The sequence below is a fragment of the Epinephelus fuscoguttatus genome, linkage group LG18 (genome assembly GCF_011397635.1).
Source record: "Epinephelus fuscoguttatus linkage group LG18, E.fuscoguttatus.final_Chr_v1".
Taxonomy (NCBI): Eukaryota; Metazoa; Chordata; class Actinopteri; order Perciformes; family Serranidae; genus Epinephelus; species Epinephelus fuscoguttatus.
Window position 1 is genome coordinate 17,008,300 of NC_064769.1, and position 14,381 is coordinate 17,022,680.

General features: G+C 39.6%; 1 protein-coding gene across 2 annotated transcripts in view; it reads right to left on the reverse strand.

Annotated features, from left to right (window-relative positions):
- Positions 1-2,731: 2,731 nt before the first annotated feature.
- Positions 2,732-14,381, reverse strand: part of pappaa (pregnancy-associated plasma protein A, pappalysin 1a) — a 117,349-nt gene continuing 105,699 nt past the window's right edge. For both annotated transcript variants that reach the window (XM_049604391.1, XM_049604389.1), the window contains exon 22: positions 2,732-6,568. In XM_049604391.1, the coding sequence (XP_049460348.1) occupies positions 6,464-6,568 (105 nt within the window). In that variant the 3' untranslated portion in view covers positions 2,732-6,463. The remainder of the gene's footprint in view (positions 6,569-14,381) is intronic.

Consider the following 14,381-nt stretch of genomic DNA (forward strand, 5'->3'; position numbering starts at 1 on the left):
AGCTGAAAAATATTTACATTGAGTTGGAAAAGGGGGAAATCAGTCACTGAACTAACAGACAGCCATCCCCTATGAATTACTTTAATTTATATCATTAACTGAAGGTGGCTATGCCTCTCTGCATGTGAGCTGCTGGGAAGCATTTTCTTTTTCCATCTCCCTCAACAAACTATTCCTTTAAGCTCAGATCCAGTTTCTTTCCAGTCATGCAACATTAACTGCACTTTAAAAATCAGTAGCTTGATGTTCATTCTCACAAATTAGGCCATTAACGTCATTGGTGTGCCAGGAACAGCACTCACATTTCGATGCCAATGTATCAATGACGGCTTAAAGAATGAGCTCCTCTTTTAAAACCCACCTCAGCGCTTTTTGTATTTTGAAAGGGCTCGGTAGGGATCTTCCAAAAAGAAAGACACTCTTTAGAGGCACACAAGAGTTAAAAAATACAATATTAAAGCAGCTCCAAAATGAACCAGCAGCGATGGTGAGAAAACAAACTTCCAAAGAACTGGCCACACTCCTCAGGCTTATGTTCACTTTAACCAGTGTTTTATTTCTACACAATAAATGACAGCAAAATGAACATGATACTCATCTTTATGACTCTTCCTTATGAAAATATAGTACACATCAGACATGTTTTGCCATGTACCAGAGCACCAAAAATATATATAATTGCAACTGTGAAAACAGAGAGAATCATCGACTGAAACATAAAAGTCCAATCTGTTGTATATGTGCCTGAAAAAGTGCATACTGTGTAAGAACCAAAGACAGAGGAGGCCATCAGAAGGAGGGAGGGACTACTGAGTCTGATGGCTACCTTTACAGTGTTGGTGAAATTCTCAGCAAACACAAAGGCATTGGGATAAGACTCGACAATATACAGTATGGAGTGAGGAGAAATGAAAGCTGTTTGCAGACAAATTTGAAAATGAACTTCTCAATGCGTGACAAGGATCAGTCAAGTTTGATTATGAGGATCAATTCCAACAGACTCCTAAGACCCAGACATGACCATTATGATTTTATTCATCTTGACAACAAATAAATAATTCATGACTCAATGGATAAATTCATGGTTTAGACAACTGACAACAGTGCTTGTACTAAGCCATTATGAACAAATAAATGCTGACAGCGAGTGGTGTGGTAAAGCATCACAGGTCTTTTTTTTTTTTTTTTCTGTCTTGCAGGTGATACTTTGACACAATGCACAACATATTCACGGTTCATCTCTTTGTATAATAGTTATGATAAAAATCAATCCAAGAGCTACTCCCAAACAGTTAGTACATGGTTTGCAAATACAATCATCATATAATATTATTTACATCTTAAAATATATTTGTTGAGCAATCGGGTACGAAACATCGCAGTAATACCACTAGATATCCACATAATATGTAAATACACTTTTTTTGTACTTCCCACATAGAAAAAGGGACAATTCACCTTTTTTATTTATTGAGGGATTAGGAAACAGACATAAGTGGACCGTTCTATAACCAGAGGCCTGTGAGAGGTACTTCATGTGTTACAATACACAAAGAAAATGTCTTACAACAAGATGGCACATCAGTATTTTTCTCCACAATGATCTGAGCAAAAATATTAGGGCTTCAGACACTCTTTCTTACACTCCCCATCACTTTGTAATGAGTTCGACACTAAAAAGCTTCTGCCATTTTTAGACGAGCAATACAACAACCAGGTGTGTTAAATTAGAAACAAAGGAGTGACTGTTGGTGGAAAATGTGGAGAGGTATCAAAGCCTGTCAAAAAAAGACGGCTATACAAATCATATTATGTGATAAGCATAGGCTCTAGGTGAGGCGAACTGTGTTCCTTCAGCCTAACTTCAAAAGGCTCTGTAAGCTGGGCAAACATCCTCTCTCATTTTCAGAGGGCCAGCTTGACCCTGGCAGCCCCGCGCAGGCATACCTGACAGTGACAGATGAGGCAGTGTGTCGAGGAGTGGGGAGGTGGAGGTAGGAGGGGTGAGAGAGGGAGTGGTGGGAGTCCCAGAAAGGGATGGCTGCCACCCCCAGGAGAAACTCTGACTCACTGGCCTCGGCTTGTTGCCAGTCAGCGCCGGCCACCCCTGGCCCAGGGGCAGCCTCTGTGAGTACACATTTTCACACCTGGACAAATAGCTAGACAGGCCAGGAAAAGCAGCCCACCCATCCCTACCTCTCTCCCTGCCCACCTACTTTTCCGCCATCCAAGAACACTATCTGGGGCACTATTGGCTGCCTTCTGACCTCCAGTCCTTCTTTCCCTTCATTTTTGATCCCTCTGTATTTGCCACCTCTCCTGTCCTCAGCTGGCTGTGTACATATATTCCTTGTGCCTTACACTGGTCTCTCAAAACATCATTTGCTATATTATGGATTTATGAACTTGACCATTATATACTTGGTTCTCTTTTCACAACTCTTTGTACGCATGGCTAATGTGTGCATTAAAAAAAAGCAAATAAAGAAAAAAATAAACTTTACATTCTGGTTTGAAAGGAAAGAAAAGATACACTGCACTCAGTAACATTTGAACATGTGGTGAATCCTCATTGGATGCGAGCAGTGTCCATCTATCAATGACCAATGAGAAGAGTTTTTGTGTGGTTGTGGGCCTGTAGTGTACTGTATGTCTAATCAATGCTTGACAGCAATGATCACAATGTAGCGCGATGACAGAGACAAATGACAGTTTTGACTCACAACCGATAATGTTTTTTTTTTTTTTTATAAGAACAATGTAAAAAATAACTTACATGGACATTAAATATAACTTAAAAAAGTATAACACTCTCAATAAATAGTTCTACTATTTACACCATTGTTATGAGACGCAAAAATGTCACTAAAATACCAAAAATATAGAAGCAGCAAACATTACAGGCATGAGGTACAGCAAGGGATCCTGTGATGACTACAGTAGAGAGGTGATGTCCTCATCCAATGCGTAATCTTATACTTCCTTCCATGAATATCTTGGTTAGCTATGGCTTATGGGTACCTTCTCCAATATTAAGAATATATTTTTTTCAAGTTGACATGCAGTTTCATTCTGTAGCCTCTCTGATAGTAATAACGATCAGTTGTTTTGGTATCCAGACATTGACTATTGATACAAGTAATCACTGAGGAGGATATTATATATAGTTAGTCAAAGTATGTGGAAGCGACGACAGGTTATGTGAACTCAGTTTATAGAATGAAGGGAAGGATCCAATGACAGATTTCGGATTCATCCATTCAAACGGCTAGAATGGCTTTCCAGTGACCTCAATGGCAGATGATGAACCACAGTACTGCATGTCATCGGCATAGTGTAGTGATTGCAGGTAAGTCTCTCCCCACTGGTAACAGTTCTATGTAAAGCAGCAGTATCTGGAGTACTAATATTACATACAATTTGATAATATCAACATAATACAAGTTTTTTTTCTTCTTCTTTTTTTTTTTTTTTTTTTAACCAGGGCTATATATGTTTTCATATAAAGTGTTAAATGCAATCTTTGTAGATGATGCAGCCTTTACAACGTCCTTACAAAGTTTCAGGTTTCATAAAAGTTACAAAGTCTCTCAAGAGTCCCTTTTTTAATGGGAATTCCTTCATTTAAGCTTTTCCTTCCTTAACATCTCTTGGTTTCTCTGACAAAATTTACACCTTTAACCTAAGACGATGTACTACACACACATCAGGGCAAAACAAAAGACAAACTAATCTGCAGTCTAACTAGACTTGAAATACACTTCCAAACAGGGGGGGGGGATTTTGGGCCTGTATGGATGATGGATGGATATATGGTTCATTGTGACAATACCTCCCTACTTCATTGATAACCTCGAATGGAAAGTCAGTTTAGGTTGGAGAGGAGCATCTATGGCCAGATACATATAACACGCTAATGACAGGAAAGCTAATAGCAACACAGGGAGTCAAACGACTGAATATCATAACATACAGTTTGTTTCAGATCACCATTCTGACAATAGCAGCTTCTAAACATTTTCGAAAGATATACTTTTTTTTCTTACATGGAAACTAAAAAAAAGTGCAGTAACTGAGGTCAATAATACAAACACTGATTAAATATGACATTTTGTGAAAATGAAATACATGAAAAACAAAGACATTTTTTCAACGCTCCTGTCCATCAAGAACATAAAGTAATATTTACATGATAAGTTTTGATTTTTTTTTCCTTTGTATTTGATGGAAAATAATACCTTCTCGCTTTCTCTGCATGTTGTGGTATTGTCTTGCTTCTTCACTTACATTGGTTTTAAAATTACATGAAATTGGTCTAACATTGCCACTTGTACAGCTCATTGTGTGCGATGATTTGTAAGGATGATCTGGAATGCTTTAGCAGCCTAATATGAGTTAGAGAGACTGTGCCATTGGCCCAGATGAAATGAAAGTCCCAATCATGCTGGTTGTAAGCATGACTATGGCTACAGCCGAATAAGAGCAGCAAAGTTTGGACCAATATGCCAAGCAGCCTTCATTATCAAATGTGCATGAGAAAAACTAGTGTATATGTGTCTGGAATGAAGAATAACAAAATACAAAGCTATTGTAGCAGCCATATAATCTAAAGACGTTAATTGGTGGGGACAGACACCCGAGTTCACAATACTGAAAAGTGCTGATCGGAACAACCAAATGCACTTTTTACTGCAGAGACAAATGTAATGGTTAAATTAATTACTTATACACTAGACCCAGCAGAGAATCTTAGGGACCTTTGATCATATTGCGACTGCAAATGCTGTGTTGACATATACATCCAAATGTCATTTTCATGTATAACATGGTTGCCTGCGGAGCTACAGCTGAGAGTCCAATACTACAGGGAGGGGAGAGAATGAGAGATATGTGTGTACGCGCTCATTTGTATCAGATGTGGTCTCCTTCCACTTATACGCATTCTCACTAAGAGCCATGGCCTATATCCAGCCCTTTATTTCTGTACTCTTGTGTGACTGTGCGGTGCAGTACTGTGCGATCAAAAAAAGCCACAGACTCCTGACAAGCATTGACTACATTCTGAACAGGGCTGGGATCATTTTATTTTCAGTTTAAACATTTTTGATTTAGTGCTTGAGGTAACAAAGTTCTGATCAAGCGCCATGAGGGAGGAGTTCAAACTGAAACTAAAATCACCCCAACCCGAAGTGAGGTGTTAACGATGACATTCTTTAAGTCGTGGTCAATGTATGTAGTATTTTTCTTGGGCAGTCGGGTTAAACGGGAATGACAAGTGAGGTTCTGGGTTTTTTAAAGTTCTTAGTGCATTTCATACGTGGTGTCGTCGACGTGTATTCTCTGAAAATATTATGGACTAACATGCAAATGTGAATGAATGCTATAAAGAGGTACTGTAAGCAGCAAGGCAGACGAAGCTGTCTAACCCTATTAGATATTATGATGTGAAGATGGCAAGTAGCAGCAAACACAGTAGCAGAAGCCATGCTAAAACTTTTTTCCATAATGCATTCAGGATTTTGCTCTAGGTATAAAATTGTCTTAGGAAATTGTGTGTGTGGTTGGTCAACAACTAGTCGACTTTGTGTGCGTGTATGTGTGTGTGTGTGTCTGAATGTGTGTGTGTTTGTGCATTTTATTTTGGCTTTTGTGTTGAAACTGTGGCTTGAAACTTAACAATATGGCTGTCTCATTCCCCACCAAGCTATGAATAACCTCTATAGCCTCTGATGTGCCTATGAAGAAACACACTTTTACTGAAAAGGACATAGAGATACAAAAATGTCTGACCAGTTTGAAACCAGGAATGATATAAGCACAAACTTCTAGCCCCTCCGAAAAAGGTGTTCGACATGTCTTCAATTTGTCTGAGGATTATTTTTAACATTTGTCTTGACTTCCTTCATATTCGCAAAACACAGAGCCAACATCAACACAATCCCCCACTTGCACATTTTGATTTACCTTTGGTTCAATCATGTGATTGTAGAGCAAGGTCACTAAAATAGACACTGAAGCCAGCACAAAACTGAACAAAAGGCATGCTACCTAGGCTTGGTTATGTTTTTGTTTAGGTTTTTTTTTTGTTTGCTTGTTTTCTTCTTTCAAAAAAATGTCTGTTTCATGTACTTTATTTTTTTTTCTCCTTGCTATATACGCTGTTTTTTTTTTTTTTTAAATGATGATATTGCAGGGTTACTTTCCTTTTAGCTGAGAAATGAAGTTTCCTGTGGAGTCTCATGAGTTCCATCCTCTATTCTAGATCTTTCTGTGATGTGGAGGCGGAGGCATTTCAGCTGGTTGGGATTGCAGTATGGATGGAGAGGTATGCCTGTTAAGCAGCATGTGCAGGAAATCGGAGGCCGAGAGGAGGATGAAGGAGGGGTCTGCCTCGGCCACTCTGGCTGTGTTGTGTTGGAGCAAGGGTCCTGGGACGTTGAACAGAGGTCCCTGCTCAGGTTGGTCACCCCAGGGAATGGACATGTTCATCCTTTCTGTTCTCTATAGCGTTCTGATCCCGACAGGAGCACTCATCCCGTATGTCACAGGACATGGGGAATGGAATCACCTGGGTGGGAGAGAAAGAGATACCAACATTCATAAAATTTTCATCTCAAAAATTAAACCATTTGTTGATGCAATGGTTAAAGTTTGGCTAGATTTAAGTACAAAAACATCATGGTTTGTGTTAAAATGACCACCACATCAAAGCTGTAGTTGGTAACTTCTATTCAAATAACCTTTTGTCATATTTTCTGAAACTGTCACTATATCCTGACAGTATCTGACATAAGACAGATAATCTGTGATAATCTGTGAAAAAAAAAAATCATGTTCCTCTGCCTCTGCGTATAGCCATTCCCATACACTTGGACATTAGCCTCGTGCCACCAGGCGTCTATTCACTCTGAATTTTGTCTGGATTCTGGTTCCGGTCTAGGAAGCGGATGCGGTATTCACCAAATTCACCAAACTAGAAGTGTTCACCATAGTAAAACTTTAAATTCTGGCGCACCATCGATTTGGGGTGATGAGGGGTGTAAGAAAATCGATTAACTTAATGGCTTGGGGCTTTTCTTGTAAATTATATTCTTTAAATAAAAAGTTTCACCGCATTTTTATTAGCTTGGTGCTTTTATTTTTACGGAAAGGCACATCCATCGAATTCCGGATCCTGTCTCACTCGCCCTGGTTCCGTTTCCTTACCAAAACGGCCACTAACGGCCCCAGACTACTTGGACATTCTCTGCCTGGATGTTCATTGAAATGCACTACAGAAAGTCAGTTTCATTCGGCTTTATGAGCTTTTTCTGAGATTTGAAGTTTAAAAATGGTCAAACGGTGTGCAGGGGTACATGCAGCTCCGACACAAGGTACCCTGAGAGGCTGGGCGACGGGGTGTATTTTTTACCCTTTCCTAAACCACATCTAAACTGACAAAAAGTGTCTCCTTTGGATAAAGTTGTGCGGTAACGTTAGACCACAACATCAACTCAAGGTGAATAAGATTAACAATGGTGTCTACATCTGTTTTAAGGTAAGTCAACATTGTGTTTGAGGCAACATATTGTCACTTTGCTGGAAAGAAATATAAAGTTATCTTTAACATCTCTAGCTAACGTTAGCTCAAGTTAGCCTAATGTTAGCTCCTAGCTGCGTTGTTCATCATGTCACCTTGTTTGCTGGGAGTTCATTAGCCTATTTTGTTCTAGTTTTGTACTTTGGTGATCGTACATCATTGTTAGCTGTTGTCTAAAGGGCTCTAGTTAAGCTAACGTTACCTTCTGGAGCTTAGCTTCATTAATTTATCTGTAATCGCAGAGATAACAAAGGTTGGCAAACATCAGGCTGAATGATTCAGTGTAAATACTGTAGCACCAAACTAACAGAGAGACACTCTTGGTAAAGATGGTAAAAAGGACGTTATCCTTTTCTCATATTCTGAGCCAAAAACCTTAACTTCAGTGGCACTTTAACTTGTTGTCTTTGATGGTGAGGGCAACGAGATGCAGTTCACAAGCGTACACTGTGACCTATAAATTTTCACTTGTAATTTAAGCTTTTCATCGAGCTTCTCAACAATAAAATGATTAATATATCCCTCCAATGCGTAGTTTAGGCCCTTTTGGTTACCTCTCAATGACATCTGATCGTTATGTCCCCAAAAATCATCAACTGCCTCCTGCAAAATGCCGTGTACTGTGACACCTGCCATAGCGCTGGTCACTGAATGTTGATAGTTTGTCTGACTGAGTGGAGGGGAGTGTGGCTTAGCCATAGGTCAATTGCATTAGCAAGAATTAACTGAAGCTGAAGAAAAAAAACAATCAGAGCTGAGGAGTCTCTAATACAGCTGTAAAGTTTGTGACCCGGCCGCCATGTTGAAAAAAGGTGAGCCACAACCAAGCATTGCCCATGGCGAGAGTAAATGTTCTCATTTTACAGCTAAACAGTACACCAAAATATGTTTTTTTAAAACATCTGAGGTGAGAAAAAGGTAATGCTGTAACAGAATCATAATTCATATTTGATTAGTACTGCCTAGGTTGACAGTTTGACCGCAGTTAACAAGCACATGGCATGATTTTGCCAAACAGGGCATGCTCCTGGATCAACACCCCACATCGCATTCCTGGAACAACACTGCAATCAACCAGTCACAGCCCTCTGTTTTCCACATTTAAGTTAGTACAATTAAACAAAATCCTCAGTAACACTAAACAAAAACCTTGTAAGCTTTTACAGGGTTAGCGGTTTAGCTTGCTAACTAGGTTGGCTATGCTAACGTGTAAACTTGCCGATAGACAAGAATATTAGTGAGCTAGTTTGCTAACTAGGTATGCTATGCTAACAGGAAAGCTTGATAATAGGCAAAAATATTGTTCATTAACATAAAGAATAAGGATAATAACATTTTGCAGTTGCAAAGACCTGCAAAGGACACCTTTTTCCCTCCTTTTTAATATCCTATTCATTTTTTTTTTCTTTTTTGCAAGATTGTGGTGCTTGTATTGATGAAGGGATATCATTGCAATGTTGGTGCCGGATAATTTGCATGTACAACCATCATCATCATCTTTATCCTGCATAATTTGTTTGATACAAGACTATCATTGTCATGTTGACCCTGGATAATTTGTTTAAGTTGATACAAGACCATCATTGTCATGTTGACCCTGGATAATTTGTTTATGTTGATACAAGACCATCATTGTCATGTTGACCCTGGATAATTTGTTTAAGTTGATACAAGACCATCATTGTCATGTTGACCCTGGATAATTTGTTTATGTTGGTACAGAACCATCATCATCACTTTGATTCTGGGTAAGTTGTTTATTGACCCAGGACCATCATCGGCATTTTGACACTGAATAGAATCACTGATGTTGATCCAGGACCATCACTGCTATGTACTGTATGTAAAAGTCAACACAAACAAATTATGCAGAATCATTGTGATGATGATGATGATGATGATGATGGTCCTGGATAAACCCAACCAAACCTATCTAGGATCAACATGAAAAAAGGAAGAAAAATGTATTAACTGCAGGAATTTGCGACCAAAAAATGCTATTATCCTTACTCTTTGTTAGTGAACAATATTCTAACCTATTGGCAAGCTTACTTAGCATAGCCTACCTACTTAGCAAGCTAACTTGCTAACCCTGCAGTAGCTTGCAAGGTTTTTGTCCAATGTTACTGAGGATTTTGTTGCAGTTGTTAATATACAATATTTCTAGTGGGCATACACATCACCTCGCTTTCCCCATTTTTCCTGTTGTCAGTTATACACACACAGACACACACACACACACACACACACACAAGCTAGCTCATTCTCTTTCTCTCTCCTCGTAGCTGATATAGACCAGATTCTTGCAAATATCAAACAGGTTTGAAATTCAATTGGTGTGGTTCTCATTAGGCCATTTGTCTCATTTATAGTGGGTACACAAACTCTGTGTACACAGTGTACCTAAACTTGGATCTGAACTGTCAGGCACTGAAACCTCCATGGTGTTGCTAATAATGTGGTATCAATTTAGAATGACAAAAGATGAAAACATAGTGTTGGTGGTGTGCAGCTGCAAGAAAATAAAGGACACCTGCCAGCCAGTAAGAAAGATTATTGTCAGGGTATAGATGTATGTGACACTATTATGTCCCTTAAGGCCATGAGTCTACTTTAAGTCCTAGTTGAAAATGTTATGGTACATATAGCGTTCATAGAAGACCCATAATATATCACGAGAGAAACTGATATCTCAGTTCCTCTGATTATCTGATGTCAAAGTGAACTGTAGGTGAAAATAGCACCGGAAGATCATAGGCCATCGCCCCTAGCGTTTGATGTCACAGGATAACGTTGGCAATGCGTCACCAGCACCAGCTGCTGCTGCCTTGTCTGCTTGCCTCTCAGGGGGCCTGCTTCAGCTGTTTGGGTACACAAAATGTGTCCAGGCCAAACAAGGAACACATGTGGTCCAAGTCATGGAAGGCAGGCTGCAGACCAAGGGCATGTCTGCAATTGTGTCCTGGTGGCTTATCAGATCAATCTGTGGGGGCCTGTGGTGTCGCTTTTTCTTGTTAGGTCTGAGTGGTATTGTCGCTTTTGCACAATGGATCCCTGTATACAATGTAAATGTAACAACAGTACTAGCCACTGGAACCAACACAAATACTGAGCTGACAGCATGCCTCATGCCAAAGACAGCAATTAGTTCAATGCTATTAGTGAAAGCTGTCTGGCTGCTGTGGGAGGAGTCGTTTCCAGGGGAGGGTCATGGGGCTATTATCTGAATATGGAGAAGCTGCTGTATAATTACCCAGACTACTACTGTAATGCCATCAAACAAATTGCATCATAAGCTAATACTATCTGGGAGGGTAAGTCAGGTAATTACTAAATGCATTAGCATTAGAATGAGAAAGAAATGAGAATTTCCCATCCACTAAAAGATGCATCCATAACAATAGTGTTCATTATACCGCTCACCATCAACGTCAAATATTGAAGCTGACTCACTTCCTAAGTGGTTGAGTAAACATGTTTATCCAAATTCATATGTGACAGATTGTGTATGACTAAGGCTAATTGTTATATTTTTCGTTTTTTAAATGATTCTCACATAAAAATACCCTTTAAACTGATTTTGATCTTGATGAACACAAGAACAAAGCCCATTTTCAAATGCCATACGTGCTTTTCCTATGGTCTAAGACAGTCTAAAAATATGAGTAAATATGAACTCTCCACCAAATCCACAAATTAGAGTGCTAAAACTCAAATCTGTGATGTCATCGACTGTAAAGTCTGGAACTGCTCCACAGACATAGAACTGGGACAGATGTTCTAGATGCCCCTGAGAGCACCCAGGGTAATGTTCTGAGTATATGGGTACACTTTCTGTTCCATAACTGAGAACACTACAATAGAATAAAGCTCATTTGGGTATAAATGAGAAAACAAACATTCTTTGGGTCCATAAAATCAGCAGCTCCAGAGTAATCACAAGTTTGAGACTTACTTCTTTGGTCTCTGGCTTTGAGAGAGAGTGGCTCATCTTCACATATATTGATTGCACTTTCCTAGGCCATGGATAAAATATATTGGAATTCTTAATTCAGGTGGTGTCCCCCTTTAATGTTCTAATCTGTGTTAAGGTTGCTGTGTTTCCCAATAAAAAAGATTCAGACCATGATTAAAAAAGTTCCTCAGCTTAGAAAATTTTCCAATAATAGAAAGTGAAGAGAGGTATGTGTAGAAATGAAGAATAAGCAGCTGATTATGAATCTCTGATACTGTTTCTAAAAAAAATAGTTAAAACTACTGAGCACTGTTTTGCAAATAGGATATATATATATGAAGTTATCTAAAATTGGATTTTCTAAGATTTTTAAGAAACAAAACAAACAACAACAAAAAAATAATGAGCCCTTTTTACAACTTATCTCTTTCTTTGAATTTTGCTTTGAATAGCGCTGTAAAGTAAAGGTAAAATGTTATAGTTGGTGGTAAATGCAACACACAGGAAACACCACCAATAGTTTGTGAGAGTGAAGGAGTTGTAGACAGCAGGTCTGTGGAATGACATGGGGGAGCATGCTAGTCACTGAGGAGCAGTGACGCAGGCTCTCCTTTGAAATAGGGTATAAAATAAGTTGTTTGTGTGTGTGTTGGGGGGTGGGGGGTTCCTAATGTGAGGGCCAGGTGGGCAGTGCCCAGACTCCTCTGAGAAAATGAGGCCTACATGTGACGACTTTACAAGCCGAGGGCCGGACACACTTCAGAAACAGCTGTCAACCGCATGAACAGTGTTTCCTCTGTGGCACTCTGAAGCCAAGAACACGGGGCTCCTCGCTCCCACCTGACTCCTTCTCAGTTTAATTACACTATCTCTCTGTTTCACACTTTCACTTTGTCTTCTCTGCAGTCTCCACCTTACTTTACCTTGCTTTATTACTCCACTCTCTTGCGGCACACATCCCCACTACCCCTCCCATTACACCTCACTTCCCTTCCAAGGCCACTTTTGTTTATCTCTCTATCTAGAGAATGATGGTGGGTGGCAAATTTGACATGGTTTCCTTTGACCTTGACCTCCAGGGTGGCTGGGCCAGCTGCCACATCTGGCCCTGACTTGAGGTTCTCTCAGGGTGGCTGGGAAATGGGACTGGCTGGCCTTGTGGGCCTGGGGGCCCTCATGCTGCCCCATGTCCCAGGGTTGGAGGAGGGCTGGGGGAGGACACCCACTAACAGCAACATGAAAGCCCTTCTGAAGAACGCAGACCTTGTCAGAGCCCCATCCTTCCATCTCAGGAACAGGTCAAAATAACACAGAGTTCCTCTCATTTCTGTGTGTGCAGTATGTGCGTGTCAGCCTGTGCTTAAAGCGAAGAAGGTGTGTAAGGGGCACAAGCCTAGGGATCTAGGGATGCATAACACACCTTTGATTAGCCAATAACAGTTGGTATTAGAGTGAATTATGGCTAGCAACTTTTTTGTCACTTTTCAAAAATATTAACAAAGATTTTAGATTTTAGATTAAAGTACAACTTTGCTTTCTTCTAAAGTTTTTTTTTTTTAAATAAATAAATATACATATATATTTATAAATCCAGAATGCAAGCATTCCTTTCTACAAGAGTAAGAGAACGAACAATATAAAAAATTGCAAAGCAAATGGTACGCATAGAAACACACAGTGAGCTGTGCTTTGGCTGAATAACATGGCATGTCACAAGTTAAAATCAAATGTTAAATAAATTAGTAACTGAAATCACTGAGCCAAGTGTGATGACTGACAAAAAATTCTATAGTCTTTGACGATAAAACATTAGCTGTATGTATAAAACCTGTACAAAATGTGGACAACTGTTCAACAACAGACAACTACAACTGTTCAAGATGGAGTCAAAAAATTTAATAGGTGTGTAGTTGAGATCAAAATGAAGGCAGAGTTCAAAGATGGGTGTGGTCCCAGCAAGGGCACTGGAAGTAGGAGGGTAAGAAGTAGAAAAGGGGTAATTGGCCCCGTCACTTTATGCCCCTGGTCGACATTTGATTTAAGTCAACCTGGCCTCACTCTGAAGTTGTCAAAATCTGGCACTTTGGCGCTTATGGCGTCAGACACTGACAAAAAAGGCATTCTTTAATGTCAGCATATTATGTGGCTGGTCGCCATTATAGTTTAATGGCACTCAACAGCGCCAGGATGAACCCCGTGGGGAAATTATCCCATAGCGAGATGGTCTCTGATTAATACAGTTTTATAGTTTTTTAATACAGTTTTAATACTGCCACCTTTATTCATCAAGAATTTTCTCAATTTTTGATTCTTTGTACCCCAGAGGGATACAAGACAAAAGTTGTCTTTATGAATTCTGAATGTAACACAAAGTGAGTAACTGATCTAAATGGTCATTTGGGGGGTGAAGTATCTATTTCATTAACTTGTTGGCATTACCGAAACCAGCAAAATAAACAAGTTGCCCATGTCAACTGTCGGTTTAATTGTTAAGCGAAGTGTCATTAATAAGTTAATAAATTCTGGCTAATGTTTGATTCATCTTCTTTCATATTCACTTTAGAACTTCAGAGAGACCATTATCGCCATCCATGCTAATTCTTGTTACATCTGACTATTTACCACAGCCCCATTCTCTGTTTGAGAAAGAACGCAAACTGAAAAACAGGAAGTAACACTGGCTGGGGTGGGGCTTTAATGGATATGATTAGGACAGTGAAAGTGCAAGTTAAGAAAAAAATAACACATAACTGAGTCTGGCAAAATAAGTGCGAGCACTTGGCATCAGCAAACAGCCAAAAAAGGTACTTAAACCCGGCAACCTCACCCCCACCCAACTTTGCTCAG